General features: G+C 46.4%; 7 protein-coding genes across 7 annotated transcripts; 4 read left to right on the forward strand and 3 right to left on the reverse strand.

Moving 5' to 3' along the window:
* Window positions 1-254: 254 nt before the first annotated feature.
* Window positions 255-2,128, forward strand: T069G_03596 (carboxylesterase family domain-containing protein; the record flags this gene model as incomplete). The annotated part of the gene is made up of 4 exons (XM_056170806.1): window positions 255-565; window positions 630-918; window positions 989-1,180; window positions 1,253-2,128. The coding sequence occupies 4 exons, from the start codon at window positions 255-257 to the stop codon at window positions 2,126-2,128; spliced, it is 1,668 nt and encodes a 555-aa protein (XP_056031698.1).
* A 237-nt stretch (window positions 2,129-2,365) lies between these two features.
* Window positions 2,366-3,542, reverse strand: T069G_03597 (uncharacterized protein; the record flags this gene model as incomplete). The annotated part of the gene is made up of 2 exons (XM_056170807.1): window positions 2,366-2,738; window positions 2,812-3,542. 2 exons carry the CDS (start codon window positions 3,540-3,542, stop codon window positions 2,366-2,368), a joined length of 1,104 nt encoding a protein of 367 aa, XP_056031699.1.
* A 354-nt stretch (window positions 3,543-3,896) lies between these two features.
* T069G_03598 (nmrA-like family domain-containing protein) lies at window positions 3,897-4,920 on the reverse strand (the record flags this gene model as incomplete). Its single annotated transcript, XM_056170808.1, has 3 exons — window positions 3,897-4,346; window positions 4,415-4,828; window positions 4,891-4,920. 3 exons carry the CDS (start codon window positions 4,918-4,920, stop codon window positions 3,897-3,899), a joined length of 894 nt encoding a protein of 297 aa, XP_056031700.1.
* Window positions 4,921-5,996: 1,076 nt separating this feature from the next.
* Window positions 5,997-8,083, forward strand: T069G_03599 (fungal specific transcription factor domain-containing protein; the record flags this gene model as incomplete). Its single annotated transcript, XM_056170809.1, has 4 exons — window positions 5,997-6,065; window positions 6,130-6,539; window positions 6,592-6,682; window positions 6,749-8,083. 4 exons carry the CDS (start codon window positions 5,997-5,999, stop codon window positions 8,081-8,083), a joined length of 1,905 nt encoding a protein of 634 aa, XP_056031701.1.
* Window positions 8,084-10,225: 2,142 nt separating this feature from the next.
* On the forward strand, window positions 10,226-10,716 carry T069G_03600 (PLAC8 family domain-containing protein; the record flags this gene model as incomplete). The annotated part of the gene is made up of 2 exons (XM_056170810.1): window positions 10,226-10,396; window positions 10,462-10,716. 2 exons carry the CDS (start codon window positions 10,226-10,228, stop codon window positions 10,714-10,716), a joined length of 426 nt encoding a protein of 141 aa, XP_056031702.1.
* A 1,390-nt stretch (window positions 10,717-12,106) lies between these two features.
* T069G_03601 (uncharacterized protein) lies at window positions 12,107-12,594 on the reverse strand (the record flags this gene model as incomplete). Its single annotated transcript, XM_056170811.1, has 2 exons — window positions 12,107-12,181; window positions 12,289-12,594. The coding sequence occupies 2 exons, from the start codon at window positions 12,592-12,594 to the stop codon at window positions 12,107-12,109; spliced, it is 381 nt and encodes a 126-aa protein (XP_056031703.1).
* Window positions 12,595-13,726: 1,132 nt separating this feature from the next.
* On the forward strand, window positions 13,727-14,278 carry T069G_03602 (uncharacterized protein; the record flags this gene model as incomplete). The annotated part of the gene is made up of 4 exons (XM_056170812.1): window positions 13,727-13,898; window positions 13,950-14,045; window positions 14,098-14,162; window positions 14,216-14,278. 4 exons carry the CDS (start codon window positions 13,727-13,729, stop codon window positions 14,276-14,278), a joined length of 396 nt encoding a protein of 131 aa, XP_056031704.1.
* Between the last annotated feature and the right edge of the window lie 358 nt (window positions 14,279-14,636).

Genomic DNA, 14,636 nt, shown 5'->3' on the forward strand with positions numbered 1-14,636 from the left:
GCCTATATTGGGGTGCATCTCTGTTGAGTGCCAGACATGTGGTAAGTGAAAGTTGCAGTCATTTTCAGCATAGTCTTTTGCTGATGACCGAAGTCCAATTGCGGCTCAAATTCCTCCTGAGCTTATAAATTTATATCAATGTAGATGCTCATCCTCTTCAATATTTAAATGCCTGGTTGCCCCCCTCAGTCTGTCTAAACACTCGCTCTACATGCACTGAATCCTCATCTTTTCTTGGCCCATTTTCTGACAGGATGAAATCCCTCTCCCTCGCACTCGCTGTATTTCTGGCTACGGTGCCAAGCTATGCTTCTGAGTGCCCAACAGAGCCGTCGCAATCGACCCCAGTGGTGACGACCAAAGACGGAACTTTGCTGGGTGGAAAGTGTAGCACGACAGATGTGAACTTCTTCTTGTCTATTCCGTACGCAAATCCACCAACAAGGTTCTATGCTCCTGCATCCTATACAGGAGTGTACCATGATCGAAACGCGACGACCCCCGCCCCAGCCTGTCCACAGTTTGGCACGACCTTCATCGAGACGGGCAAACAGTCCGAGGATTGGTACGCATCGCCATGATCTGCTCTGTGCATATGGCCCTTTTTCCTTGGCTGACAATATCCATAGCCTCTTCCTTGACATCTTTGTCCCGGCTCACAAAGCCCATAAGTCCAAGCTGCCCGTCAAAATCTGGATCTATGGTGGCAGTAATGAGGCAGGTGGCATTTCAAATGCCATGTATACAGGTTGCTACGCCGCTGAGAATGTAATCCAAGTCAATATCAACTACCGCCAGGGACCCCTGGGGTTTTTGGCCGTCCAGAAAGCTGGAATAAATGGCAATTTCGGCATTCAAGATCAGCTGCTGGCGTTGAAGTGGATTAAGGCAAACATTGAATCCTTTGGCGGCGACCCGGTAAGATTTTCTTAATCCCATTTGCATTCTTTCTTCCAGTCACTAATGAGATGTTTTCGATAAACTCTAGGATAAAATGGTGCTCTTCGGACAGTCAGCTGGCTCCTTCGACACTTTTACCATCGCCACCCTGAATGAAGCGCCTGATCTGATTAGTGCTGCCATTATGCAGTCGGGAGGTGGTAGCGACTTTGCTTCTGTCGCCGAGGCTCAGCCCTGGAACGAGCTGTTCGTCACTACTCTAGGCTGCAAGACATCAGATGTAAGTGGTTTGCTTTTACCATTGTACACTTCTAATGATCTTTGTTTAATCTGAATCTGACCATACTTTTAGTTCTCCTGCATCGACTCTAAGAGCGTGGCCGAAATGCAGCAAGCCGTTCTGGCAATGCCTGCCGGGGTAGGACCATCAATCGGCAGCCCTATAGCCCATATCGGCCGTGGTTTCAGCTGGGGTCCTCTTGTAGATGGCAAAATAATCCCAAAGGCGCCTGCATCTGCCGGCGTCAAGGTTCCGTCCATCTTCGGCTCGACCGCTACAGAGGGCATGCTCTTCGTCTTGGCCACCTACGCGAAGAATTTGACAACCCAAACTCAGGCCACTTATGACGACTTCTTGAGCTACCAGTTCGGCCCCCTCGCATCGCGCGTCAATTCAACCTACCCGCTCTCTAAATTTCCACGAACCGCCTCCGCCCCCAACTCCGCTGATGCTGCCATAAGTGCCGTTTATACCGACTACGCTTACAAGTGTACAGCATATAGAGGCCTTCAGAAGGGAATTGCCAACAAGGTCCCTGTTTTCACATACTTCTTTGACCGCACACCTTCCTGTACCTGGCTGACATCTGTTCCAAATACCCCCTTTGTCCACAGCTTTCTCGGTGCTACCCACACCGCTGAGCTTCCTTTTGTCTTTGGCGTGTTGGATGGACTGCCTGCTCCTGGAGGGAACTGCACCTCGACCTCGGCCGAGTTACAGCTAAGTAAAGAGATCATCTCTTCGTGGGACAGTATGGCTGCCACAGGCACTCCTGGATGCGATTGGCCACGCTACTTAGATCAGGGTAAGGACAAAGGTCTGGGAATGATGTATCTTGCGAATGAGACGGTTGTTGGCGAAGTGGACTACAGTATTTGCCCGTTCTGGGATGAGATAAGGGACGAACTGTTAGCTTTGCAGGCTCATGGAAAAGTGAATCGGTCCTAAGCGAGAGAAGTTCAGAGGCGGTATAAGCGTGTATAAGTTTCATTCTAGATCCTGACATTATTTACATTAGATAGTAAACATTAATTTTTTAATTGATTTACACAACATTGGATTCACAAGGCTAGTTCATACCATAGATACAAAACAAAGGTGTACAGACGGCAGCAAAAGGTGGCAGGGTTAATGTAGTCTTTTCTGGACATTTTTGCGACGCGGATTCGGTTACCGACACTGATGCTAAAGAAAAAATGAGATTTTTATAGGAACACGGTTCTCATCATCGCCATCTTCTTTTTCATCATATTCTTCTTCACCACCATCTTGATCTCCATCATCATCATCTTCTTCTTCATCGCCTTCGTCATCACCATCTTGTTCTTCATCGTCATCGTCATCATCTTCATCATAGTCATATCCATCATAGTCATATTCACCAAAGTGATATTCATCCAATGAACTAGGGAATAAAAGTTCATCGTCAATCGCTTCCCAATCTATATCTCCTTGAGGGGTTAATGGAAAGTCTTTTTGATCGGGTATTATGCCGCTCATCAGCTTTCGACGAAGGCTACGAGCAGTGGGGACATCATCTTCGGATAGATCCCTCTTTCTATAGATCATTCAAGCATTAGAAGGAAGCCTATCATACAGAGGGAATCTGCATAACACAACAAAACACTGACCTCTTTCCTTGTCTATGCGGTACCTCCTCTTCTTCGTTTTCCCTTTCCGAGACAGACACATCACTTTCAGGACCGACAGTATCATTGGAAGGCGACGTGCATGGGTCATGAGCAGATACGCCCATACAATGACTTAAAATTCTCACCAACTGCTCTTCCCTCGTTCGACGATCCATAGGAGCCCCAAAGTAATCGTCGCCAAACCATAGGGCCTCATCATGTGTCTCTTCATCATCAGAGTCTTGTATTTGATCAGTGGAGTCCTGCGTCTCCTCGCTGAGATTGCCAGTGCCGTCGTCCAATTGCGAATCTTGTGCTGCATCCTCGTCCCAGCCATGGGAAATGCCAATTAAGAGCCGTAGAAAATCTAGATAGCAGCCGGTCTGGCATAGCTCGGATACTCTATTACGAGCGTTTTTACATAAATAAGTCTCATCCTCGTCTATGGCTCGCATTGCAGCCGTAAACATCTTGGATGCCAGTTCCTGTCGCCTTTTATTCAATGCTTCAAACCTGCGCTCAAATTCTTCTTTCTGGCCTTTGGCGAGTTTCGCGATATGCAGTGCGTTTTCGAAGTAGACATCCGGCCCGAATATTGGAATCTGTATAGTGTTGAATCGCTGCCAATAATCTCCCCAAAGCAAGTGGCGCATCTGCGGTTCGACGTTGTCTGACCAAGCGCGAAGCTGGCTTGGATCGAAGGGTGCCTTTGGCCTTTCGAATGGAGGCATTGTGTGGTCAGTCGGCTCGGTGGCGTTTGTGTGGTCAGTGGTTGCTGAAGCAGTGAATCGCGACCGTGAGATTTAAATAACATTGAAGATGAAGCGGTGAACACGAGTGGCTTCGATGGGCTTACCACAGCACCTAGTACATGCAGATGCATGCAGTTTGCCTTCCAATAGAAAGCTTCAAAGTATAGATCACTCCACAAGGTCAACGTAATGCACTCCAAAAGATTTAATATTTTAAAATAAAAATTTCTCTATCATAGGAAAACGAGGACTGCATGTAAAACTTCAGAGATCCAAAGTACTTCTTTAGCCGGGCACAGCCTGTGATTCCCCCACAGAGAGCACGCTCATCTTTTAGGCAATAACGCGCTTGACAGTCTCGGCGACACTGGAAGCCTTCAGTCCCAGAAGATCATTTGACAATGTCTCGTCCCTAGCATAGTTCGATTTGAGACCAGGTGTATTGCTATAGCTAGTTGCCCGAACCAGAGTGAAAGCGCCGTTAAGGTCACCAGCAGTTAGCTTTTGGAAAGCCTCGTTTACTTGCTCTTTGGTGGTAGTGTTGTTGACGGTCCATTTGGCGTCAGTAGCCTCTTCCAGAGCAGCGAGGATCTCATTTTGAGTGGTTTCAACGGAAGAAACGAAGAGATACTTGTTAGAAGTTTCCTCTGGATTCTTGAGCACTGATGCAATGGCAATGCCAAGATCCCTTTCGTTTGTAAGAGTGAAGCGTTTATCACCACCATCCCAAACAGTAGCGGTCTTGTTAGCAAGATCGTACCCAAGAAATCCATTTCTCAGACCCTGTAAAGATGGTCATTTAATCTTTTGTTCCATCTATTAATGCTATAAATATCTCGATCATGACTTACCCAATCGAACAAGAGAGAGGTGGCAACCCCTGTCCAAGAAAAGCCGGCAGATTGTTTTGTCTTGAGGTACTCTATCATTTCAGATTTCTGACCAAAGAGGGGCAGCAGTTGAAGAACGGCAGAATCTTGACTACTGGAGGAAAATTCCGAAGGCAGGAAACGCTTGACTCCAGCACCGATAGCGGCATCAACAAGCTTCTTCTGTTCGCCGAAGCCAGTGGCACCAAGGGCTGAAATGACGACATCTTGGTCCTTGAAAGCGGACTGGAGATCGCCTTCGGAGAAATCCGACTTGTACACAGAGATATCGGGTGGGAAAGTAGCAGAACTATCCCTGCGAGAGAGGACGGTAATGGCGAATCCGCCGGCTGCGATCAAGCCCTCGAGGACAATCTTGCCAATACTCCCGCTTGCCTAAATAATCATGAGTAAAGTGATAAATATGAAGGTCAGCGCATGGATTTGTGACTACATACACCAACGATAGCGACATTCTTGTAAGGCATTTTATAAGATGACTTATGTCAACAATGGGGATGAGAATGATTGGCTCTATGTGAGGAGCTACTGCCGGGTATCTGGCCGATATAGTGATGCTTTTAGTGCTGAATACTGAAAATCCTTGTTCGCCTTTGAGAAGACATAATGATCAAGGAGAATCTTCTTGGTATTTATATCGGTAAATGGTCTCGCAAGACCCGCCGATGTAGCAAAGTCATCATATCACTAGAAGGATAATGAGCGGAGACTATGTCCGTATACACGGGGTGGATTACACCTGAATGCAAGAGCTTCGTGGGTCAACCATCAATCATTCAGTTCAACGACAGACCAATCGTCTACGAGAAGGGCATATTAGAAAGCAGTTACGCTATCCACGATGCTGCTGCCCAAACAGGAACTCAGATCTGTTCCAGGTACGAGATTCCCCAATGAACCATGAACCCCTGCCAAATCCAATCAATTGGGAAGCTTTCATTGGTCAGATCTCCACTGAATCCTTCACGAACAAATGGCGTTTCTGCTTACGAGTAGAAATGCGGACACAGCTCCGTTAAGTCCGCTCTCACCAATAGGAGCATCCTCCGTACCTCCACTAGAACCTCTGCGTCATTTGGCGTTTCACAGGCCTCGAGCTGTGATGCTCAATCATTTATCGTTTTCATTGCATTCAATTCTTTGTTACATTTTTTGTCAGCATTGAAACGGAAATCAGTACAGACAGGATTCGCAATAGGCCCACTGTTGTCACGGTTCTTCATCTGCGCTAACTGAATCTTCATCGCTTAGTAGCAACAGCTACACCAACAGTTACTCAATCCGACGGTGCAAATAAGAGGCGGGACTCATGTCTCGCAGAGTAATTGCGTCGGGGCGTTCATGTCTCGAATGCCGTCGCCGAAAGATCAAGTGCGATAGGTCTCTGCCATGCGCCTATTGCACACGCATCAAGCTTCAATGCAAATACCCTCTGAGGCGACAAAATATAGGTGCTGATGAAGAGGGCGACTCAGCAAACAGAGTGCATTCCATTGAGTGTGCTTTGAAGTCACTGGATCAAAAAGTAACACATATTGGGAGCATGCTACAAGTAAGTCTAGAGGTAGCAAGCAGACAGAGTCACAGTGAACGAGACTACCAATCATCTATCGTAACAGTCCAGCAAAGACTATAAAGTTTTCCGTTAAATTATATATACTTACAACTCTCTATAGGATGCTGCCCCGAACCTATCATGTCCGAGCTCATCTTCTTCGCGAAATAATCTACAAGTGCAGCAAAGTCAGAACGATACCTCTACTCGAGTATTAAGATCACATCACTTACAGTCATTGCCATTCAATGTCCCAGTTGACGTGTCACGACCTCTTGAATTAGCTCATCCCCCTCCTGCATCTATCTTGTTCCTGTGGCAGACGTATCTCGACGTGATTGACCCTCTAATCAAGATTTTTCACGTTCCCTCTATCCAAAGACAGGTCATGACTATTAGCCAAGGCCGAAAGATTCCAGACGCGGATACGGAATGTTTATTGTTTGCAATCTATTATTCCACAGTAATAGCTATTTCAGCCGCGGAATGCCGTCAAGAACTTCACGAAGAAAGACCCGTCCTGTTGCAACGGTATGTGACTAAACGTATCTGTTTATCACTAGAAAGGACTGACGAGTTTCAGGTTTCGCAATGGGGTTGAGGAATCGCTCAGACGAATTAATTTCTGGAGCTCTCGGAATACGACCGCCTTACAAGCATTCGTGCTATACCTGGTGATTATCTTGATGAAACTGCAAAGTACCAACAGGGTCATTGGCTAACGTTCTATCTTATTGAAGATTTGCGGACGGCAAGACCGAAATGGTCCCGATGTCTCCTCTCTAACTGGGATCGCAATTGGCAATGGAATGAAACTAAATGTTCATATAGACATCCCTGGTATGCGAGCATTTGATCTTGAAATGCGCCGCCGATTGTGGTGGCAGATCTGCACCTTGGACGTTCGAGTCGCCGAAGAATTTGGCCGTGAACCTTTTATCCTTGAGCCGAGCCTTCGTACAGAGCTACCGCTCAACATCAGTGATATGAGCTTGGATCCTGATATACGCGAATTGCCAAGCCAACAACCGGGACGAAGCGAGATGTTATTCAGTCTCGTCCGGTTTGAAGTAAGCAACTTTGCGCGGCGAATTGTTTTTTCGGACAGATTTTGTCAAAGCAACGGCTACCGTATAATGAATGAAGAGCAGAAATGCCGGGAAGTAGACCAATTTGGAGAGCGCCTTGAGAAGCAGTACCTTTCGTATTGTGACAAGGGAGTTCCGCTGGACTGTATCACGGTTAAAAGCAGCCAACTCATTCTTGCAAATTTAAAATTGGCTGTTTGTAAACCGCGAGCTAACCAAAACCGTGGAATTCCCTTACGGGCCGGTTATCGCAAGGCTTGTGAAGAAGTTCTGCAACATGCGCATGCCTTGCGTCAATACAGCAAAGGCCGTCGTTGGCTGTGGCTATTCCAGACATACGTGGAGTGGGATGCTTTGGCGTATCTCTTGCTAGATATTTGCATCACGCTGTCATCCCCATCCTCCAGCGAGCCGTTTACTCTGCCGTGGGAAGTTATTGATGAGACTCATAATCACTGGAAGAACAATGCAGATGTTCATCGGGGCCGCCGCTGGGATAATATCGAGGTACTTCGGTCACAAGCGCTGTCTGTAATAGAGAAGATGCGAAACACAGCGCAAACGCCCCAGACGAGTTCATCTAGTTCCTCTTTGAAGGCTCAAGGTCAGTTTGATGGTATGTCGGATACCACCATCGAGAGTCAGCAACCGTATGAATCGAGTCCTGATTCTACGTTCAATCAGCACACTGCTATGGCGGCCAAAATACTCATCCCCCCGGGTTTAAATCCTTTGGGTAGTATTTTGCAGACGCCACTGCCCTACGTAACAGATCTTCAAAGTTCCGATCCCAATACGACTGATAAGGAACCCCAGGGATGGGCTCCAGCAGATGCATCTTCTGAAGAAGGTCAGGTTTCTGCTGACACAGCAGACCTGCCTGGAGCTGGAACTGTTTGTGAGTGGAGCAGTTCGCTGATAGAGAGATATTGGGAGGTTGCCGGACAAGGATATGATGAGTCTGGTGCATGGCATTCATCAAGTTAGTAACATGCCTAATAAGCTCTGCATTATTACACTTGTGCGCACTTCTGCATGTACGCTAAGACTAGCAAATACTGTCGATATTGAAGCCTAGAAGGTAACGATAAACAATCGCGTCACCTTCAAACCTTTACTAGAACTTTCTCTATTGATTAGATCTTGCTTCTGCAAGGCAAGAGCACGGTGGTTGACGGAGCTAAGATAATGCCGTCGTCGTAGTCTTCGTCGCGTATTGAAGGCTAAACTTCGTCTTTCATCAGGCTTCAATGAGTGAAGGGTAAACCGCCAGAGTACCATTTTAGGCGTACATGCATATCTTTTCCGCCTAATTTCCACGATTGAAATGAACAACTCTGGGTATCTTAAAGCGGACACGGTTAGTCTTGGGACCCAACTCCGTGATTCTAGTATCTAATGCGGTTATGGCTGCTGTTGAAACCCCACCAAATCTAGTATCAAAGAACCTCAACATGACATGATAACATGAAGCTAGGCAGGCATGGAAGGAACCGAGAGGCAACAGGGTGGGCCAGTGGGAGGGGCTGTTTAAGACCTCTGGATTGAAGCTGGTCAAGGTTCCGAGATCCGTTGTAACTACCCCAAATATGCAGTGATTACGGTTCCTCTGCCGTAGAAGGCCCCTTGAGAGTCATTGTAGTGTACCTACATAAGGGTGGTTCTTGGTGTTTTGCTAAAATACTTTGTCTTCTCAGTCAGAACTTTATGAGCTGGTAGTATTAACGGCCCGTCGTCCCGTCAAGTTCTCAACTTCGGATGCAAAACTTTCTCTATCATTCCAAGGGAATGGAGGGGAAAAAATATTGCTATCAGTCCGCACGCTTAAGAAGCTAATGCAAGCAAGACAAGATGGGGCGGTGGGCAGGTTCGTGTCACAGTACGATACGCTGATTACGGAGCAACGCCGCTATTAATCAATCTTGCATTTCTTCAGCTATTTTTGGTCATCCTAGTGTATCGTGAAAAATGGTATTGATTGACAAAAAATCCGAATGAATCAACCTTGCCTCATTGTATAGCAAACAGGTAAGCGAGCTGGCACCAGAGTCTGACGAGAAACGTGTGATGAGCATCTCGAATCCCATTCTTTCAATAATTTTTATTCAATAACCAGGGCCGACCCGCATCATCCGGTAGTTTTGTGGAAAGTCCATCGGATTTACAAAGACAAACGAGCCGTTCTTAGGTTCCACTCTTCAGCATGGATACTTCCCGGGAACGATAATTGGTATCTGAGCTGTTCCTTAACGTTAGTTTCTTAGATCCTCCAATTCAGCCTGCCACAGTTGGATGTCTATATTTAAAGATGAGACGTATAGTAGCCTGGTCACTTCACCTTCCATCTACCCTGAGACACGGGCTAGGTTGAGTCTTTGTATGTCAGTAGGAGCACGGTAACACGGCTATGCAGCTCTAGCGTTTCTGGAGAGTAGAAATGGAACCAAGGGGGCTTAGATGAGATTTTAGCGCTCATCTAGTTAAGTAATCATAATTAGTGTAAATATGGTGGCATCTGTGAAGCGATCATGCGTGTTTGCGGGGATCATGATGCCCAAGCCGTTGTATCACAAGAGACCCTGGGTTTACAACCGTGAACCTTCATCAACTATGACGCTGCAATTCAATAGGTTGAGTGCTGAACATTGATATGGAGCATTGGCTTGAAAATGCTGATAAAACGCTCTTAGTACATGTGCTTTAATTTCCGTTCCATGGAACGGTTCGGACTTTACCTACAGGACTAACTTATAGAAGTAAACAAAAATAAGTTGATTCAGCCTTACCCACTAAGCGCAAGGTAGACATGTCTTTCGGCATCTACAAATTTGGCGCGTCGTAAACTTTTAGTCCTAATTTAGAATTCTGGGTCAGGGATGATTAATTTTGTTCCCCATCTGAGGCTGAAAAGCAAACTGCGTGCCCGAGCCCTGTTAGGCCGTAGCGATTGGTGGTATCTTGTATCTATTATATATAATAGTTGGCACATGCTAAGTCTTTGCATCTCAAGTCATTCGCCGTTTTGTAGTCTACACAGCTACTTCTCTTCAACCGCTTCCTAATCAATTCCTTTCCAGCCATTCGTTCATTCCTTGTATCCTACTTTACTACCTTTGATCAATAGTCAACATGTCCAAGGAGAAGCACAGCGAGACTACCTGGGCCAATGGCTTGTTCGATTGTTGCAGCCCGGGTGGGCTTTGCTTTAAGACGACCTTTTGTCCCTGCATTACCTATGGAAAGACTCAGCACCGAATGAAGCATGGCAATTTGAATGACTACTCATGCTGCAATGCATCTGTAAGTGTTCCCCTTGATACAGTGATTTTCCAAGCATACAGAAACTAACAGCGTCGTATTTCTAGTGTGTCATCTTTGCTTGCCTTGCGCACTGCGGCCTTACATGTATCCCTACCACGATGCAACGAGGAGACATTCGCGAAAAACATGGTCTTGAGGGTGGTTGCTTCGGAGACTTTTGCAAGTCTTGCTGGTGCAACTGTTGCGTCTTGATTCAAAATGAGAAGGAGTTGGCACAGCGTGAGGCCCTCTTGAAGGGCTCGTCTGAGCCGTACAGGCCCAATCCTGGCATGGTGTACTCAGACGCAGGCGCACATTAGCTGGAGCATTGCATCAAGTCCGATACCTAACTGAGTTTTATCCCTGCCATTGGCATACAACTCATTACAGATGATTGGAATTGAGATATGTATGTGCGGGAAGACGACACTTGCAATACATGCAGCTCAACGCAATCAGACCTTCGCCCACTCCAGAGGAATGGAGCGCGGCATACAATGGCAAATAATTTCGGATACCCCCAAGAACTGGAAGATTTTCACAGAGCAGTGGTTTTTATCAATTTTTATAAGCGCGGTTCAATTAAAGTTTATTTCCTCGGTGTAATTGCTTCAATTGCATTTTCTCATGAGGATGTATTGTGCATCATTAGGTAGCGTCAAGTATCCAACTGCAGGTAACGAGAACCTGCTATCTTTTCCTCACGGCTCTTGTCGACTAGGGGTGAAATATTCTCTTTAGAGAAACTAGAGAGGCAGTGTATCGCCTCATGTGCATTGGAGATTAATCTCGATTATCTGTCGAAAATCTGGAGTGCCGAAAACCGTCAGACGGCGGCTTAACTAGGCTCCAATACATTATTAGCAAACGTCTCATGCCTTGAAAAGAGCTACGAAACCATTGTTTGAAGCCAGGTGTTTCAGCTCGAACCCAGTCACCCTTGCACACATTCAGCTTTGCATGCACTGGACTGTGCACGTTGCTTACAGCGGCGCACTGAATTACCGGCATATGTAAAGCCACTAAAATCTTCCGTCCATTAGTCCATATACTGAGTACTCATTTGTACATTGAGCTAACTCCCAAGAAATATTCAGTTGCCGCGCTCAATATTATAGAATAGAGATAGACGGTATTAGCCGCACGTAACTATATGTACCTGTAGTTAACGGTTGAGGTCTTATCAAGCTTTTTCTTAAGATCAAAGTTGTCTTTAGCGCACTATGATACATCTTGAGTCACAGTTTGCATGTTTGGAGATCATTGGACGCTGCGCTAAATTCACTGCACCGCAAGCCAGGGCCTAGATAAGCACCGCCTTGTAGTTGACAGCATTTTGGGCATTTGTGAGCTCAGCCACAGTAGGCGAGAGCTCACCTTTAGAATTGATCTACCGTTACACTATTATCACGATGCCAATTGGACAAAGAATTAAGGCAACCGATTTTTGGCTTTTGGTTGTGATAACTATATCGGTTTAAATAGGCTTAAGGAGAGTGAGCGGGTCGTAAAGACTGCCTCAGAAGAGCCACCCTGCTACGACCCAAATAGAAGAGAAGCAATTTTTCACCGTTCCACATGCCACTGCCCATTTTCTCAAACCCGCCACCGTAGCCCATAGCCGACAAACTTGGACAAGCAGCGCCTTATAAGACTAAGATACAAGCAAATAAGATAGCCATTGCCGACTTCGAGCCTCTGCAGGCAAGCTTAGAGGTAGATGACCTTCTGTTGTCCGAAGGCACTGCAAGACTGGTTGCCGGTGTCGATGTTGTTTTGCTTTCCCTGTATGCGGTCAATGGCGATGTCTCACATGGCGAAGATTTATGGACATCAATGCACGCCGTAGCTGCCGCATAATTGGTTTGGATTGAACTTGTCGTAGGACATACCTGCTGGTTGTTGTTGTTGCTATTGTTGTTGCAGCAAACAATAACGTCGTTGCACACATCATTGAGATCAGAGCACTTCCAGTAGTTCTCGCCCAGGCCATCAGCTGTAGCACTGCAGCAGTAAGGCGAAGCGCCGTTGCCACAGCTATTGGATTGCCAGTTGTTGTTGGTGTTGGTGTTTTGGTTGGTGGGAGGAGGAGGGGGAGGAGGAGGAACATGGGGAGGAGGAGGAGCTCCGTGGCCGGGAGCTGCAAGAGCGCCAGTAGCGACGGTGAAGAGGAGAGCGAGCATAGAAGTAACCTGCATGATGGCGGTTTGAAGTATTTTAATCTGAGAGAAGAGTGAGAGTGGTCTTTTTGGTGATTGCTTGCTGAGTGATGGTTGAGAGTGATGGTCGAGAGTGAAGAGGAATGTTCAAAGTAGAGAAGGGGTCCTTCTTATACTTTTCTCTTCAGAGCTGTTGTTAGGCCTTTGGAGAGTCTTTGCCTCTTCAAAACACAAAGTACAGCGATACGAAGTGGCGACGAGCTGAAAGAGTGGAATGAACTAAGAATCTGATGTATGGCGCATATCCATGCATGTCTATTGAACTTATTTTTGCAGCTCTAACGCACGTAAGAACAAACGAAATGAGGCTACTTAAAGTCTGTTCCTGCTTTGTCTGCCAGCATATTCACACAATTGGTCAAGCCTGGCTGGGAAGAAGCTCAGAGGCTGCATTGAGGCACGGCCTAGGTCGGTCTGTGGGATTTTGGTCTCCTAGGATCCCGAAATGTCGACAGTCTGTGCGGTAAAGGTCTCTCAGTAGCAAGAATTATCTCGTAGTTGTTTAGATGTGTAGTGACGTAGCATTGTATCTACTTGACGACATCCTGATGCCCTGAGATATTCAGCTGGTCTCGTATAGATATTGACTCAAAGTTTCAGGGGTTGTAACTAATCTTGGATAAACTTGAATAATCTCGGTATGTGTGCTGCACTGAGTGGTTGGAGGTGTTCAACAATTATGCATGGTGTATGGGTCACTGCTGGAGATATTCAACAAATTTTCAATGTTGACGAGCCACAGTTGGAATCGTCTAACAGTTTGGTAATATTTGCGAGCCACCGTTTGTGGCATTTAGCTCTCGACTTTGCATACACATATACGAGCCCAACAGATGTACGTGACTAGTCATGTTTGCAGATCCTGCAGCATTTAACTCTCTAGATATTATGCAGTCGTTTATTATTGTGAAATCCAATTTAGCCGAGTGATGGAACCTAGAGGTGATCTATAAAAGCAGAAAGTTTTCGTTTAAATAGGCCTCCTGTCTATCCATTTTCATTCACCTTAATCAACACACTCAGACCTTTCTGAATCGTCTTTCGCTACAGTCCACTTTACCGCTTCTATTTGCTCTACCAGCTCACTATTATCACTCTTTACATCTCAACCATGTATGCCTCTATCATCTTTTACGCTCTCGTCGCCCTTAACGGCGTCATGGCGTCTCCGGTCCAAGGGCCCGAGGTTGAGCCTCGAGCCATTGAACGCCGTGTGCCTAGTATGGGAGACATCCCGTTTCCGAAGTTCCCGGCCCGCAACAAGAACAGCAACAAGATGGGTAGTAAGTTTCGATGAGTCTTTGATAATCATGCCAAACTTACTCAAACTACAGAAGGCAGCAGCGACTGTAGTGGCTCGGGCACGAGCACTCAGGTAAACGCTTGCTCTGCAGGTAGCCCATACTGCTGCAGCAGCGACGGCAACGGTGGTGAGTGATGAGCTACGCTTTTCCCATCCAGAATAATGCTAACATTGAGGAGGCCAAACTTGTTCCAACACCACTGCTTGCACGGAAACGATTATTTGCTGCAACAACAACAACGGCGTAAGTTGAATATCATCCTGTTCACCATAGTAATCATCTCACACATGAGATAGTTCCAAATTTGCATTGGCGACCTCGACTTCAACGTACCGATCACCATCAATGTCTATGAGTAAAAGACTCATTCAAGGGAAAGACGCTGTTAAAGGGGCGTGTGGCCGAGGGGCCGCAGAAATGTATAGGTACACCAGACAGCCAACTTAGATCCGTAATACATGGACGTACCTATGACCTATTTGTAATTTGCATGTGATGTGATTTACCAGTATCGACCTCTGGTCTAAGTGACTTCAGGTACCTTTGATGAATGGTAGACGGAGACACTCGCAATGAAGAGCCAAAAGGTTAAATAAACCAAGGTTACGGTGATATTGCATGAACCCTGGAATTTCCAAGAATAGGATGACGGCCGACGAGCCGACGAGAGACCCGGCTTGGCAGGGGCCGGAAGCCAAAATTGCGGGGATGACATCC

The sequence above is a fragment of the Trichoderma breve genome, chromosome 2, assembly GCF_028502605.1.
Source record: "Trichoderma breve strain T069 chromosome 2, whole genome shotgun sequence".
NCBI lineage: Eukaryota > Fungi > Ascomycota > Sordariomycetes > Hypocreales > Hypocreaceae > Trichoderma > Trichoderma breve.